Source organism: Haliaeetus albicilla, chromosome 28 (assembly GCF_947461875.1).
Source record: "Haliaeetus albicilla chromosome 28, bHalAlb1.1, whole genome shotgun sequence".
NCBI classification, from domain to species: Eukaryota; Metazoa; Chordata; class Aves; order Accipitriformes; family Accipitridae; genus Haliaeetus; species Haliaeetus albicilla.
In genome coordinates, this window is record NC_091510.1 from 554,519 (window position 1) to 569,349 (window position 14,831).

The window sequence follows — 14,831 nt, forward strand, 5'->3', positions numbered from 1 at the left end:
CCCAACAGATTGGCACCTATGTGCTCTTCAGGATCTGGTCTCTTTGCTGCTGCCTGGAGGTAGATGCTAGAGATTTATTGGCTCTGATGCAGGTGAAGAGAAGGGAATGGGTTTCTTGGCTGGCATTTTTCCCAGTGGGAGAATTCTGCATTTGGGCATGAAGGCAGACAGCTGCCATGATCGCCTGCATAGCTCCTGCATTGCTGCTATCCGAGCCATGGGCTGGAAGGCCCTGTAAAGTATTCCTGGTGGGAGAGGGGCTGGGAAAAACCTACGCTCTGCTCCCTGGGCATCACAGCTAGCCATTGCCTAACCAAGCGTAATATACTGTGTGAGTCTATGCAGAGGGATCGCAGGAGACATATTTTAAAGAGAACAAATATAGCATTAAAGTGAGTGAGCAAGAGAGTGAGAGACAGAGAGCGTATAGAGTGCATTAAAGTTAATAAAGCATTGCAGGAGCAGGGACTGCATTTCACTGTGAAGGAATCTAATTTAGTGACTCGTAATTGGAGGATAACAGTCCTGCCGGAATGAAGTTAGCTGTTCATTTTGCCAAACTCTCAAAGTCTCTTGGTTCTCCTTGTGAGCATCTCTTAGGAAGTGGATCCGTCAGAGAGTTTGGAATCGATTGGCACTTCACACCCGTGGTCCCTTTCAGCCTCCTAAGTGGATTTGGTTCCTCCGGTGCATATTTATTATCTATTTTATTATCTGCTTATTTATCTGGTAATTTCAATGCAGGATACATTCTCTCTGCTTAGCATGACAATGAGGGATCAGGTGCTGAGCCTGTGTGCTCTCCTGGGCAGGGCGAGATGGGGCCCCTTGCACCCTTTGCCTATGGGTGGCCAGTGTAGGTAGGACTGTTTCATGGACTTTCAGCTTCCCCAAAGTCTTGCCACCCTTGTCCCTGCTGCCGTGGCTTTCTGCTCATTTGATAGAGGCATGTGTAGCAGCAAAGAGTACGGAAGGGTCCTGTTTCTGGATCCCCAAGATCAGAGGTGCAGGGCTGGTGTATTTATTCCAAATGTGCTGGGCTGCTGAAGAACAGAGTTACGGGCATGAATAGCTGAGCAGAACCTTTTGTGCTGAGGGGGAGTCGTCTTTAGTTTGAAATGCCTGAAATCTCCTTGGGACAGCAGCATGGCCCTGGGTGGGCACACCGAGCAATGCTGCCTCCCATAGTGGGGTGGTGGGTGGACGGGGGGACGCTGCTCTGTTTTTGCCCCCAGACCAGGGTGGGTTCTGATATTTACACTGTATAGGTGCTGCAAGGATTAATTTGTTGGTGTTTGTAACGTGGCTTGAGGATGAAAAGTGCTGTGGAAATGCGAACTGTTATTAAAAACAGACTGAATAAAGAAAGAGCTAGGAACAATCCCGCAGGGAACAGTCCTGCTCAGGCAGGGGCTGGAGAGATGACCTCATCGGGTTTTTCCATTTCTACTGTTATGATTACAAAATAAAGTGGACATGTTCAGGGAAAAGATCGGTGTAACATCCCTGGCTGTAGTAGCTGAGGGTGAACCTTTGTAAGCTCTGTGGGTCTTTCTGCTTCTGGGCAAAAATAGCTGTCATATGGGCTTGGAGGGAATGTCTTCCCCACACTGCAGTGATCCAGTTTTCGCCACGACCACTGGGAAATTTTGTGTTCCTTGGTTTTTAAAAAGAAATGAACCTTGTATGTGTGAAAGGCGTATGGCTGACTGTACTACAGACTGGAGCTGTGTGTCCCCCGGTGGTAGGAAGGTTGTATGCAATGGATACGCACGTCCATATGCATCCAATGGCCTTGTCCATTTGTCCTCACTTTATTCCGGAGGAGCTGTGCTGGAAAAGTAAAAGGGAGTCCTTATCTGCCTGGTCCCTTCAGCCTCCCTGCCTATACCTTCAGCAGAAGGCCAAACTGATCACAAACACCAGTAATTCCTTTGCGATGAGGGTGAGCACTTAGACATGGGCTTGACATTAGCAATCCGTTTCACAAAGACAGCCGATCAGCCGTCAAAGGACAATTCTCTATCACTTTTGACTTGGGTCTCAGAGTGACATGGGACCTGAGAGATGACATGATCCCATCTTCTGCTGACAGCTGTTCTCTGAAGTAGAGACTGGACTGGTCTGCCCCCCTGACTTTAACAGAGCCGTGAATGTAGCCAAAGGGCTGGGCATCAGGCAAGAAGGACTGGTGGGAGGAGGGCTAGCGGCTGAGGAATATCAACGGATCTACCTTAAAGGCTGAATGCATGACTGACTTGTCAATTAATCACTTTCCCTTTCTCTTAATTTCCCCCCTTCCTTTTTTTCTTCTTCCTCACTCAGGGAGTGTAAGAGCCGAAGATGAGGCCCAGGGTGGAGTGCTACTCTCCAAGGTTTTGGCTGGTGCTGGCAGTCCTCGCGACAACAGGGAGTGGGGCCCATGCCCAGAAAAGCCACCCGAGCATTGGCATTGCGGTCATCCTGGTGGGGACCTCAGACGAAGTGGCCATCAAAGATGCCCACGAGAAAGATGACTTCCACCACCTCTCAGTGGTGCCTCGGGTGGAGCTGGTGGCCATGAATGAGACAGATCCCAAGAGCATCATCACTCGCATCTGTGACCTCATGTCAGACCGGAAGATTCAAGGGGTGGTATTCGCTGATGACACAGACCAGGAAGCCATTGCCCAGATCCTGGACTTCATCTCTGCCCAGACCCTCACTCCCATCCTGGGCATCCATGGAGGCTCCTCTATGATCATGGCAGATAAGGTAAATTTGAGCTTCCTTCCATTGCAGACCTGCAGATCAAAACTTAAACCAGAAAGAAATATCTTATTCTGTGATCCTCAGGTGTAGTCTCATGGGGCCGAAGGGTTGGGGGATTAGAGAGTCTCAGATTCAAAGAGAGATTAAAAGAGCTAACTGTGTGTAGCACTGCTGAGAAGAGCCTATTAATCATGTGGAATTATCTGCAACAGAGAAAAACTGAGGAGGGAAAGGAGCAGGTAGAAAAGAGCTGCAAAAGAATCAGCCCTTTTCTTCTTTCTTAGGAAGGGTAAAGAGGCCCTGACAATTGTGATTTATGTATTTTTTTTAAGGTTTTATTTTTACCTGTGTTTTACCTTAAAAGAGTATGCTAGCTTGGGTTTTTCCTGCATGCAGCTGGAGGACATTGTGGTATTTTCAGGGACGCTTAATACAGCTCTTACATCTTAATTGGAAAATAATTGAATCTTTAATAAAGCCATCTCCTCTCAGAAGTGTTCTTCAGCTTCTGAAGTTAAATAGGTGTTAGCTAAGCAACTAACCAGTTTGAACCAGTCCAGCTAAGTCTTTCTTTTTTCTACTGCACTACTTTATTCCTTCATATCACTGACATTTCGTTGTTTTCCCAAGCCCCAGCCAATCTTCTGGGGAATTACTACACAAACATGCCTTCCCACTACTGGTTTTGAACAGGACAAGATGCAGAGGGAGCAGCATCTTTGGCCAGCTGGTAACTCTCAGCTTAGGGAGCTTCCATGGGGTGTAGCTGGACCTGATACAAGTCTTCCCCTGGGAGGAACAGGGGACCCAGCAGTTCACACCTGAGTGTGCATTTGGCCAGATGGTGTGGCTAACAGTGGCCTCTGGGCTGCAGTGGGCCAGTGGGAATACCCGAGAGAAGTGGGCTGCCCTTTTCCCTGCGGGCTCAGTGCTAGACAGAGTTGGGGCCAAGCCCTTTGTTGAGAAGACCCTCTTGACCACACTTTGTGCGTTGCAAAGACGTAAACAGGGACACAAGCCGATAGCCTTTTTCTTTTACCGGTCACTCTTAAGCGAATCTGAGACATTTAACTAGGCAGAATTGGGTCTAACTGAATGAAGGGGGAGAATTAAGCTGGCCACTGTGGCAGCTTTTCCTCAGAAAGAGATCTAGTGGGCTGAGAAATCCAGGCACTTTCTGTTTTATTTACCTTGTAAGTAAATAATCTAGTGCAGATTATTGCAGGTGAGTAGATCGGAATAAATTAATTACAGATTATTTTCTCACTCTTTGACCAACTGTTCAGTTGCCAAATAACATAAAGTTAATACACAGTGTTATTTTTTCATATCAGCCTTTGAACTAAAGTAGTCACTGAATAAAATAATCACAGGCCTTTTTTTCTCTCTCTCCTTGAATAGTTGCACATGCGCTAAAGTCGTTCTACCCCATTCCACCCACAATAAAGCTTTTCTGTCCTGGAGGACAGTCAGGCAACAGTGCTGTATCTCGATGCTCTCCTGCCTGCTGCGTTGCATGGTTATCGTTGTCTGTGCAAAAGAGGTCTGAAGCATTACTTGATTGCTGCATTTCACACTTACGGTGGCATTTTGCATCATCTTTGAACAAGCGTAAGTGTTACTGATGCCAGACCTCCTAAGCACTGGGAAAAGTTCCTTGTGACTTTGAACGTGGCAGGCCAAATTCTGATTTCAGATTCCTGCAGTGTAAATCCAGCATAGCTCCATTGCCTTTGGCAGGATTGGATCAGATTTACGCTGCTGTAATTCAAAGAGAAATTTGGCCTATTGAACTTTGCGAAGATTTTTCTTTCTACCTATCTCTAGTCTCTCCTTGGGAAGGCAGCATCTCCCGTGACTGCCCTGTGTACCCCACTGGCTCGGTTCTAAAGAGCATTCTGGCAGGCAGGCAGCCCACGGCGAGCTCAAAGGTGGAAGCCTTATGAATGGAGACCTCTGTTTTATCAAACTCCTTTTTTTTTAGTTTTGCAGACAGGAGAAGCAGGTTATGTACAAAGATCTGCAGTTTTAGGAAAGGCCAAGATTTCTTTTAAACATACATTGAAAAGGCTGACCTTTACAGCTTCTGATTCACAGGTGTGTAATCTTTAATGGATAACATTTATTTGATGAATTGAATTAAAATATGGTAGAGAGTAAATACATTGATATTCTACTAAAAATACTGCAGTCAGCCTGGTAAGTCCTTAAACAATCCGTTTTCCACAGAGGGCCTTGACAGAGGCTTTGCTTTTAGTGACTGTTAGTCATGTTCTTTGCAGATGAGTTGTGTGGCTGGGGTTTGATCCTGCAAGCATGGATTGCTTCTTTCTTTTAGCATCCCCTCAATGCCCACAGCAGTCAGCTGTGATCGAACTTGCTCAGCATTTCACAGGTTCAGACCTGCACTTACAGCTTCGTTATGCTCCCTGTGTGTTTGTGATCAGTAGTGCCAATGCAAACCTAAAGAATGCTACAAACCACTAATGCCTTGGTGTGACAGATAAGCCCCTCTTCTCTGGCGGTTGATGCAAAAAACCTCCTCAGTCAAAGCGCCTTCCCTGGAGTAGCACGTGAAATTCTGTTTCACCTTCATTGAAGGTTTAATAAGTGTGTCTGGGAGGAAATTGGGGTCCATGTGTAAAAAGTGCTTTGTAATAACTGTGAAGCTGGTAAATTGAGACACGAAAGGGCAGGCAAAAAGGAAAAAAAAAAAGAGGATTTCAAGCCTGAATTTTCTTTTCTCCTCTCAATATTTCTGTCTATATAGTATGATGTGCACCATAGGCTGGCTTCATCTCACTTAACATGCATCTGGAGGTTTGCTACCTGCTGGCTAGAGGTCTGGGCATCTTTACAATCAGTGGGGAAGGAGGCACCACCTGAGGACAATTCATCCCACCCACCTCAGGGTGCAGAGAAATGCTCACAGGACAGTCCTGTGTCTCCCCACTGATTACTGAAGAAGGCTGTACCCCAACTTTCTTGTGATGCCTCAAGTTAAATGCCATGAAACCTGCCCTAGGTGTAACATCACAGGTGGAAGTATGTTGCTGAAGGTATAACATCTGGATTTCCTGATTGTTCTGTTCGAGCTCATGCACTTTAATATTGCATTTGATTAGATTTTGTAGATAACGTTTATATCTTCTTGTTTTGCCTTTTTCCTCTGAAAAAAGAGTATATAGGAATTTGCATATGTTTTTCCTGTTGCTCTCCTTGGTGCTCATGTCTCTAATCCTACCTGTTTAGCTGTTACAAAGTGTTACATTTATTCTCTGCCTAATTTGGCATCAGAAGAAAATGACCAGATGATCTATGTGCACACTACGGTCTGGGTTTAGTTCCAGGAAAACGGTGAAGCATAGACACACGATGCGCCTCACTTGAGCTCTGGAGAGACCACTTTGCCGAGGGAGAGTCTTGTCATAGCCGGTTCAGTCCCTTTAGTCTCTGACGAATGTGCCAGCCGTGATGCCAAACAGCACGAACTGCAGCAGTCATTTTGTCGGGGCTGGGTGGCCTGGGAGTGTTGGCTGAGGGGGTCCAATAGCCCTTGCGTTAGCTCCTCTCAGAGGAGCAAGCCCCGCAGCTGTGGGGCAGGGTAGGAGAATGATCACAATGTTTCGGCCCTACAAGGAGGCACCTGGTCCTTGTTTTGGTGCTGGCACCTAGAAAAGGGACTAGGACGATAGCATCTTCTCACCTGGACCTCTGACGAGAAAGGGAATAGCATGGGTCACTGATGATCTGTGTTCAATCTGGAATAGGTGAGATGGAGAGGAGAGAAATGTGCACCACCACCAATGCTCGGTTCTTGCGATCCAAGAACTTTGCTTGTGGAAGCTCTGTGGTCTCTTTGGTTTGCCTGAAGTTGCCGCAATGACCTTTCTTTTTAAAGCTTTATGTTGCCTGATCTTAAGCGTTAGTTTGCGTTGTCCGGAGGACTGCAATGCACTCGTGACCAGTGAGCATGCCTGCTCCCATTCCAGTGTTTAAAATAATTTCTCCTTTCTCCCCAGTTGTTTTGAAAGCAGAAATTCAGTCCTATCACAGTGTGGAAATAGCTGGCAGATGGGGATGGTCTGTGTTAGGAGACTGATGGTGGAAGGAAACCTTTGAGGCTGCAAACCAAGCTTCAGTTCAGATAAGCACACAAACCAATATCTTGTGTTTGCAGACCTGAGACTGGAAATCTGGGCTGGGCTTTTCATTGTATTTTCAATATTACCTAAAAACACTTCTGCCCAGAACTAGGAGGTAAAGGAGCAGTTGCAGAAAAGGAAATAACAATAAGATTGTACATTTATAGGTACCTTAAGAGAAGAGCAAATTGTTGTTCAGATTTAGGACACTTACTGTGTTGGAAAAGATTTAGCTTCTTGCCTAAAAAATGACCACACCATTTGGCTGACTGGTCTGTTTTGTAATGATAGACTATTTTTTTTTTAATAATGGAAAAAGTCAACTTGGTGATAATGAAAGCAGAAAAGCTAAGAGCAGAAAATGCCTTGGGTTCTCTTACAGCACAGCTGGTGACCATCATTTTTGGTGGAACTGTCCCTCGCTATTTCTCCACAGTCACATTGTTTTGCCAAAGCTTCTTGTCCTGTGCAGCTTAATAGTAACACAATGGTGCACAGTGCACAGGCAGCACCCAGGAAAAATATTGGAAGAGGATGATTATGTTTTCCTAGCTGAAAATCATTCTTCTCTATCTCTGCATCCCTTGCTATTTTCTGCAGGGCTTGCCTGCACAGGGTAGCCATACTGATGGAAATAAAATGCTAGGAAAGAATGATCTGTTAAATTGTGCTGTGCCTGTAATAAAATCTGTATAAAAGCTGCATGAAACTAACCTGAAATCTAAAATCCATGATCGTTCTAGGCCAGATTCTCCTTCCTTTTCTCACACAGCATAGAGCTGACTTTTCTGCTAGTCCCTCCACTACCTTGCTCTTTTTTCCCTGTTCATGCCAAAGCTGCAATTTCTCCTCTGCCTTTCCATCCCCGCTTCATAAATCCCTGTCCCCTTTCTTTTTGTTTTCTGTCAAGGTTCCCAAGATGTGTTGTCTCTCTCTCTTTCAATGCTGAAGGTTGCTGTGATTGCTCCATACCTGGGCCATGCTGCTGCAGCAATGAAATTCTTTGGTATTTTGGTGGGGGGCAAGTCCAAACTCATACAATGGGTATAAAGCACCAGGGAAGAAAACTAGCTGCTGGTCAGAGTGCAGGAAAGTGATGCTGCAGGTACAGGGAATCCAAAACTAGTTGAATAAGCTGAGCACCTAGATACACACTGAAACCAGGACAAAGTCAAAGACACTGGGACAGTGCTGCTAAAAGCAGAACATCTGTAATTAAAAGGAAAGCACTTTCACTCTCAGGTTTCCAAAGGTTAAATAATAGAGATGCATGGGGAATGCAAACCCCATTTTTTGGATGTAAATTTGTTTCATTTCCATTAGGGATGACAACTGAAATTTTTAGAGCCCTTGTGTGAAGGAAATTCAGTTAAAAAAACAAACCAAAAACCCCACCCAAAAGAAAAAGTTCCCTTTGAATGGATTATATGAACTGAAGTGAAATATATTCCAAACAAAATGCTGCCTGGGGGGGTGGGGATGGAAAAAACACATTTTGATCTGCAAATGTTGAAAGACCATGGTTCAATGTTGTTAGAAGGTTCCTACCCCTTTTTTCCATCCAAAGCAAGATTATATGCAGTTCACGTAGTTTCACAAAGCATTTTCTTTTCTCTGAAACTGCATTTGATGATAGTAATAGTTTAAATGTTTCTTAGACTAATCTAGTGATTAGCAAAGACAAGTTTGATTTTAAAAAATAAAAAAAAATCAGCAGTTTCCCTTCAAGCATTTAATAATTGAGGACATGATTAATACAATTCTTTTGCTTTTGGTACTCGGCTTCCTTTTGCTGCCAAAGGAAAGCTCTGTGTAGCTCGAAAAATGAACTAAATTTCGTGTGTCCTCTAACTACGAGTCTGCTGCAAAAGTTGGGGAGGGAGAAGAAAGGTAGGTCACAGAGATATAGAGAATATTGTTTTGTATGCCAGTGTTGTTTTTCCCTTGAGTATACACATGTAATAGCAGGCCAGGTGGATCAGTAATTTATGTTTATATCTGTGTCTAATCCATCCATACAAAATTACATTTTTTCCTATAAAGGAAGGGAACATAGGTAGTGTATTTCTGTGGAGTTTAATTAACATCTGAGAATTTCCCTAGAACAATTTTTATTACTTTACAAATAAATTACAGCACTTAAAATCCCTCAGTTATTAGGAAACCTGGAAATGAACTTTTAAGAGCTTTAACCTCTCCCCAGGGCCATTAAATCCTTCAAAGTTAACTCTCATTTTCTAAACAAGAGCTCAAGTACTCTCGTCAATATTATTTTGATGAAAAAAATTACTTTTCAAAGAAATGTATTGTTTCTTTTATTAAATTTCCTATTAAAGTAGTCTGCTTTTTTAATTTTTAAAGTTTCCCTCTACTTAATCTCCCATTTGCTTGGGGGGAACTCCACTTCAAGGCCTTCACTTTTTTGGGGGGTATTGTTTTCAAAAGTCACAAGAGAAAAATATGGAGTCTGATTTTTTTTTTTTTTTTGTCACTTAAAAAGGTAGCAAGAAATCCCCTTTTTTAAAAGTAATCTTATGGAAATGTAACTTTCCCTGAAATATTCCCATTGCTGCTTCTCCCCTCTACTAATTTCTGCTGGATGCACTTCATCTCTGCCCTGAGCCTCAGAAATGCAGAGCCTTGGACACCTGAAGCCTGAAGGCACCATCTGAGCTTGAGTGTCACAGGGCTGGGGAGGAGAAAACCAGGAGGGACCCTGGTGAGGCTCACACCCTGCCAAGGTGCCCAGGGGCGCTTTGGGCAGCGGCAGTGCTGGGGCAGGGGTAGGATGCTGAAGGAGAAGACAACTCCCAGACAACAAATGCCAAGCAAAACTGAAGTCTGATTCCTTTACATCAGCCTTTTGTAGCTATTTATAAGCCTGCTTTATTTTGGGTCACAGAATTCTTCTTCTAGGAGTTCTGTTAGTTTTCTTCTGTTGTTATAGTGATGTTTTCTTTCGAGTGACAGAAGACCTTTCTGAATGCAACCGCTGCAACCTACCTGAGGAAAAAGAGAGGCTGAATTAACCTCTTTCCTACTAATATTTAAAAGCAGTGTTGCCATTGTCTACCTGGAAATAGAGGTATTGAAATATCTGTGAGGAAAAGGTTGATTTCCACGCAGCTGTGACCTGGCAAGTAATGGGGCTTTTGTGTAAAAGTTTGTTCTTGCTAGATTTCTAGCCTTGATTTTCACACTGATGATGTTTAGGTAGATCTCCAAATCTGCGAGCACTTATCTAAAGAAAATCTGGGAGCTTAATGAGATCTGACCCATAGTTATTTATAATCATTATTATAACCCCTTTCTTCAAAACAAAAAAAACCAGCACAAAAGTATTAAATCAATTTGTGCCATCCCCAGCCGGACAAGGAGATTAGTTTCTTCATTCTGGAGCAGGCAGTCCTTTATTACAACCCTAAGCAGTTACTTGTCTCACAAAATCTAAATTAATTACACTCAAATTTGTCCCTACCCTAAACTGGCCTCAAAATGAAATTGAAAACACGGAGTGTGAAATTGCCCGATGCTGCTGCTTTAGATCTGCGTGTCATTCCCCAGTAACTGCAGGACAGAGAGAAACAATTCTTTCCAGGGAATCTCTTCTTCTCTTTGCTTTTTATTTGCTTCATTAACCAAGTTTGGAGGGGATGGATTATGAAGGAAGTTAAGGGAATTACGTATACACAGGCTGGAAAAAAACAGGATACAGAAAAAGATATAATTGTTGTCTGTGAGTCTGTTAAAGGTCTGGAGGAACTGATACATGAAGAAAGACTGAAACAGCTATATGTACGTATTGTAGGTTGGCTGAACAATGAGTCAGGGTATGATTAATATATGTAGTGAATAGAGGTAAACTAAGATTAGAGAAAATAATGCTTGGTGTAGCTGCCAGAAGTAGGAGCGGCAGGATAAAGTTGAGAAAAGATATTAAATGATATATTATGGTTTGTTAAATGATAATATTAAATGTTACATATGTGCATCAAAAAAAAAGTTCAGTCACTGAGGTTTTTTTAGGATGTGCTCTAGCCTCCTTAGGGAAGAGCATGGAAACCATGTTGCTGCAGCTGTTTTGAAGCAGGACTGAACTAAGGGCTGGACAATGTGTTATAGCTAGAGTGGAAGAGAAATGGGATGGGCAAGATGAGAGACAGACAAGGATACTTCTTCTGGATTGTGGAGGGGGAGTGGGGGGAAGAGTAAGTTCTGAGACTGTGTTGTGGTTTAACCCCAGCCAGCAACTAAGCACCACGCAGCCGCTCACTCACTCCCCCCCATGCAGTGGGATGGGGGAGAAAATCGGGAAAAGAAGTAAAACTCCTGGGTTGAGATAAGAACGGTTTAATAGAACAGAAAAGAAGAAACTAATAATGGTAACACTAATAAAATGATAACAGTAGTAATAAAAGGATTGGAAAGTACAAATGATGCGCAGGGCAATTGCTCACCACCCACCGACCGACACCCCGCCAGTCCCCGAGCCCAGTTCCTATACTAGACGTGACGTCCCATGGTATGGAATACACCGTTGGCCAGTTTGGGTCAGGTGCCCTGGCTGTGTCCTGTGCCAACTTCTTGTGCCCCTCCAGCTCTCTCGCTGGCTGGGCATGAGAAGCTGAAAAATCCTTGACTTTAGACTAAACACTACTTAGCAACAACTGAAAACATCAGTTTTATCAACATTCTTTGCATACTGAACTCAAAACATAGCACTGTACCAGCTACTAGGAAGGCAGTTAACTCTATCCCAGCTGAAACCAGGACAGAGTGACTGGAAAAAAATACCCTAAAGGGTCTGTCAAGGCAATTTTTCTCTGTGCTTTGGAAATAGCTTCTAGCTGTGTATCTGTGAGGTTCCTGATAATAACGATATATGTTTCAGAGGAGGCGGGGGTGAGAAGGAATCAAGGACATGGGGAGTCTAAAGGTGGGCAGGGAAAGAGCAAAAAAGGCAGGTACACGAGGAAGACTGATCTAAAGGGTGCCAGCAGAATCAAGCAGGTCTAGTAGACCCAAGTCCTCACTGCAGCTCTGCTGTAAAATATGACTTTAAGACAGTTGCTGAACTTCTGCCTACAGCAATTTGCCCCTTGCAAGAAGACCATAACAGTGTTTTTGTAAAGTACTTTGAGCTCTACAAAAGGCAAAGGCTACCTAATTGCTAGGGAGCAATTAATGGATTTTTCTAGCTGAAGTAAATACAATGCTTGATATGAAAATCTGGACTCCAGGAGGAGAAGCTGTAACCCCCATTAGAGGTGGCTTGAATAGCTGCGGCATGCAGGAGAACTTTCTGTATGCAGAGTTGATAGTACCGTCTATTGTAAGCTTGCCCAGCATTCCCCATTATAACATCCTCTTGGGGGTTTCCTGTAACTTTGCCAGACTATGACTGTTTGAGCAAAGTTTCCTATGCCAGGTGTATGCCTCAAGCTGATTGATTTATTTCGCGATTTATTTGGAAAATAAAACGGCGCTCTCTGCAAATGTGGCACAGGGAGAGACATGATTCACCTGTGTTGCAAGTGCTGGCATGTTTTCCTCCAAAGGCTCTGCCTGACCACCACAGGTCCTCAGAGCAAAGGCACAGGTCTGGAGGGGGCGTCTTGCAGGGGAGGACTTTTAACCAGAAATGTGCTTTTGCTACCGCTGCATAGGTTGTCCCAAGTTTGGCCTTGTTATAAGCATGAGAAACTCTACGTGCAGCAGAGTCTTTTTAGAGGTTTGCCACCTATCTTGAAAAGATCTTGTCCTTGCAAACTGTGCTTCAAACCTGCACCTGGACTTGGGGGCTGCACGGGCCGTGCTGGGGCTGGAGCTCTCCTGTGGGGTCCTGGTGGGATCCAGCCAGGAGAAAACGCACTGTGCAGCAGGGTATCTGGGCTGGAACATGGGTGATGGGGGGGCACAGGGGGTGTGATGAGGAGCTAGTGCAGGGGTGTTGCATGTGGAAGAGACTCTGAAACAAGGAGATGGGCGGGGGGGCTGGAAAAAGGTGGGAAGCAGGAGATGGGGAATAGGAAAAGGCACAGAGGGAGAGGAAAGAGGAGGAGACGTGCCTGCCCAGGCGATGCCGCCTGCGCGGGTGATGCTGCTTGGCTGGCCGCAGGAGCAAGAGGTGGGGAGCGGGGGGGTGGCGGAACTGCTGAGCAAACAGGCCGTGGGTGTGCAACACGAGTGGAAAGCCTCTTGGGTGGAAACTGGGCAAGGAGAGCACGCCTGGGCCGAGGCAGGGCAGTGGGACTGGGCTGTGGTGCTTCCCCTGTGAGCGCTGCCTCCCGCTCCGGTCGGACAGAAATATTCCCTCCCTGCTCTGCACTGAGCCACAAAGGGAGTCAGAAGTGGCTCCGTGGGGGGGACGGGAACGCTGGCATCTGTGCTCCCCCCTGGGGGGAAGGCCAGTGGGTCTCCCAAAGCGTGCCTGGGGCTGGCTCGGCTGTGCCCCCTCTTTTCCAGCACACCCTGTGCCGGGGCCCCAGGCCTGGTGGGGAGAGGGAAGAGCTCCTGGGAGGAGGGGGCAAGCCCCCCACAGGCTCCACTAGCTGCCTGGCTTGGGCAGGGTGGTCACCACCAAGCCTCTGTGCTGGAGGGGACAGGCAGACGCCGTTAGGAGGATGCTCTGTGATGGAGCTGCTGGCTCCTCCAGGTGTGTGCTCGTGCAGCGCAGCGCTTTGTCCTGGCTCCTGCTCGGGTACTCGATTTGCTGCTCGCTTTCTGCAGAGGCAGAGCTAGAGCTGTACCCTTAAGCCCCCCCGGGCAGCAGTATGGAGGTTTGGGATGAAGAGCCGCACAGCGTGGCTGGGCCACCGGGCTGGGCAATGTGTCCATGGGGCTGCCAGCCTTGCTGGGTCTCAAATCCTGCTCCCCTTCCCCTCCTCTCTCTTCTCCCACTTCCCTTTCACCCCCTCCTGCCTGTCACTCTACCCATTTCTTAATTGTTGTTTGCACTGTGCTTTGAAAATGCAGCGTACTGAGTAAAGGTTAAGTGTTTTTATTATTATTATTTCTCCTTTTTCATTTGCATCCCTCACCCTCTCTGCTCTCACTATTGTGGCTTCCAGAGAGAACGTGTGGGCTTACATTATTTATAGCTGTGTGAGAGTAATTACAGAAATGATTTAATTACTCAGTTAATACTGTTCTCCACATCACCAGCTTGACAGGCTGGTGATCCTCTTACCACAGCCGAACATGCAGTCTAGTGTTGTCTATACCACGTCATGGACGAGCGGGTAAGGGGACGTGAAGCTTGGGGAAGGGTTCGTAACAGCCTCGCACATCGCTGGTTATTCCTGCTGGGCTAAGGGACGAGGCCGCTGAGCCCATGGGGACCTGGCCAGGAGCAACGTGTGGTGTCACCTCAGCTGGGGCAGAGCTGCCCATGAGATGTGGTGTGCGGTGAGGATTTGTGGCTCCCGGCTGATGGAGGCTGCCTCCAACACAAACCTGCTTGAGCTGAAGTGTCAATGTTTGGTGTGCTGCATTAACCAGTTCTTCACATCTATCAAAGGTCAGAGATCTGAGAGGGTTTTATTGTCTTAACTTCTATTTAAGCCTACCAAATCATAGGGCTCACACACCCTGCATGGGGCTGAGTGCAAGGTAAAATTACTATCGCCAGAAATGTTCTTCCTTGCAAGTGGCCGCACGTAGCTCTGACCATCTTGAAATAAATGAGTTTTCCCTCCAAAGGGGATGGCCTCCTCTTGCTGAGACTCCCCCCATTGGAAATACAGTGTTTCCATCACTTCCAGTTCAGGAAGGCTTGTGGGGAGCAGGGAATTTCCTGTTGCTGGTGCAGTATGGAAGGAGGTTGAGAGGGAAGAGTACATGCTTTCCTTCAGGGGATGCAGTGAGCCGATGGTTACCAATACCTTTTAGCTATCTACTAGAGACAGTTAAAAAAAAAGGCAACCCACAAATGAC

At 45.7% G+C, this 14,831-nt stretch overlaps 1 protein-coding gene across 2 annotated transcripts in view; it reads left to right on the forward strand.

Annotated features, from left to right (window-relative positions):
* GRIN2B (glutamate ionotropic receptor NMDA type subunit 2B) overlaps positions 1 to 14,831 on the forward strand; it is a 219,312-nt gene that overhangs the window by 35,887 nt on the left and 168,594 nt on the right. For both annotated transcript variants that reach the window (XM_069773667.1, XM_069773666.1), the window contains one exon: positions 2,326 to 2,754. In XM_069773667.1, coding sequence (XP_069629768.1) covers positions 2,344 to 2,754 — 411 coding nt within the window. In that variant the 5' untranslated portion in view covers positions 2,326 to 2,343. The remainder of the gene's footprint in view (positions 1 to 2,325; positions 2,755 to 14,831) is intronic.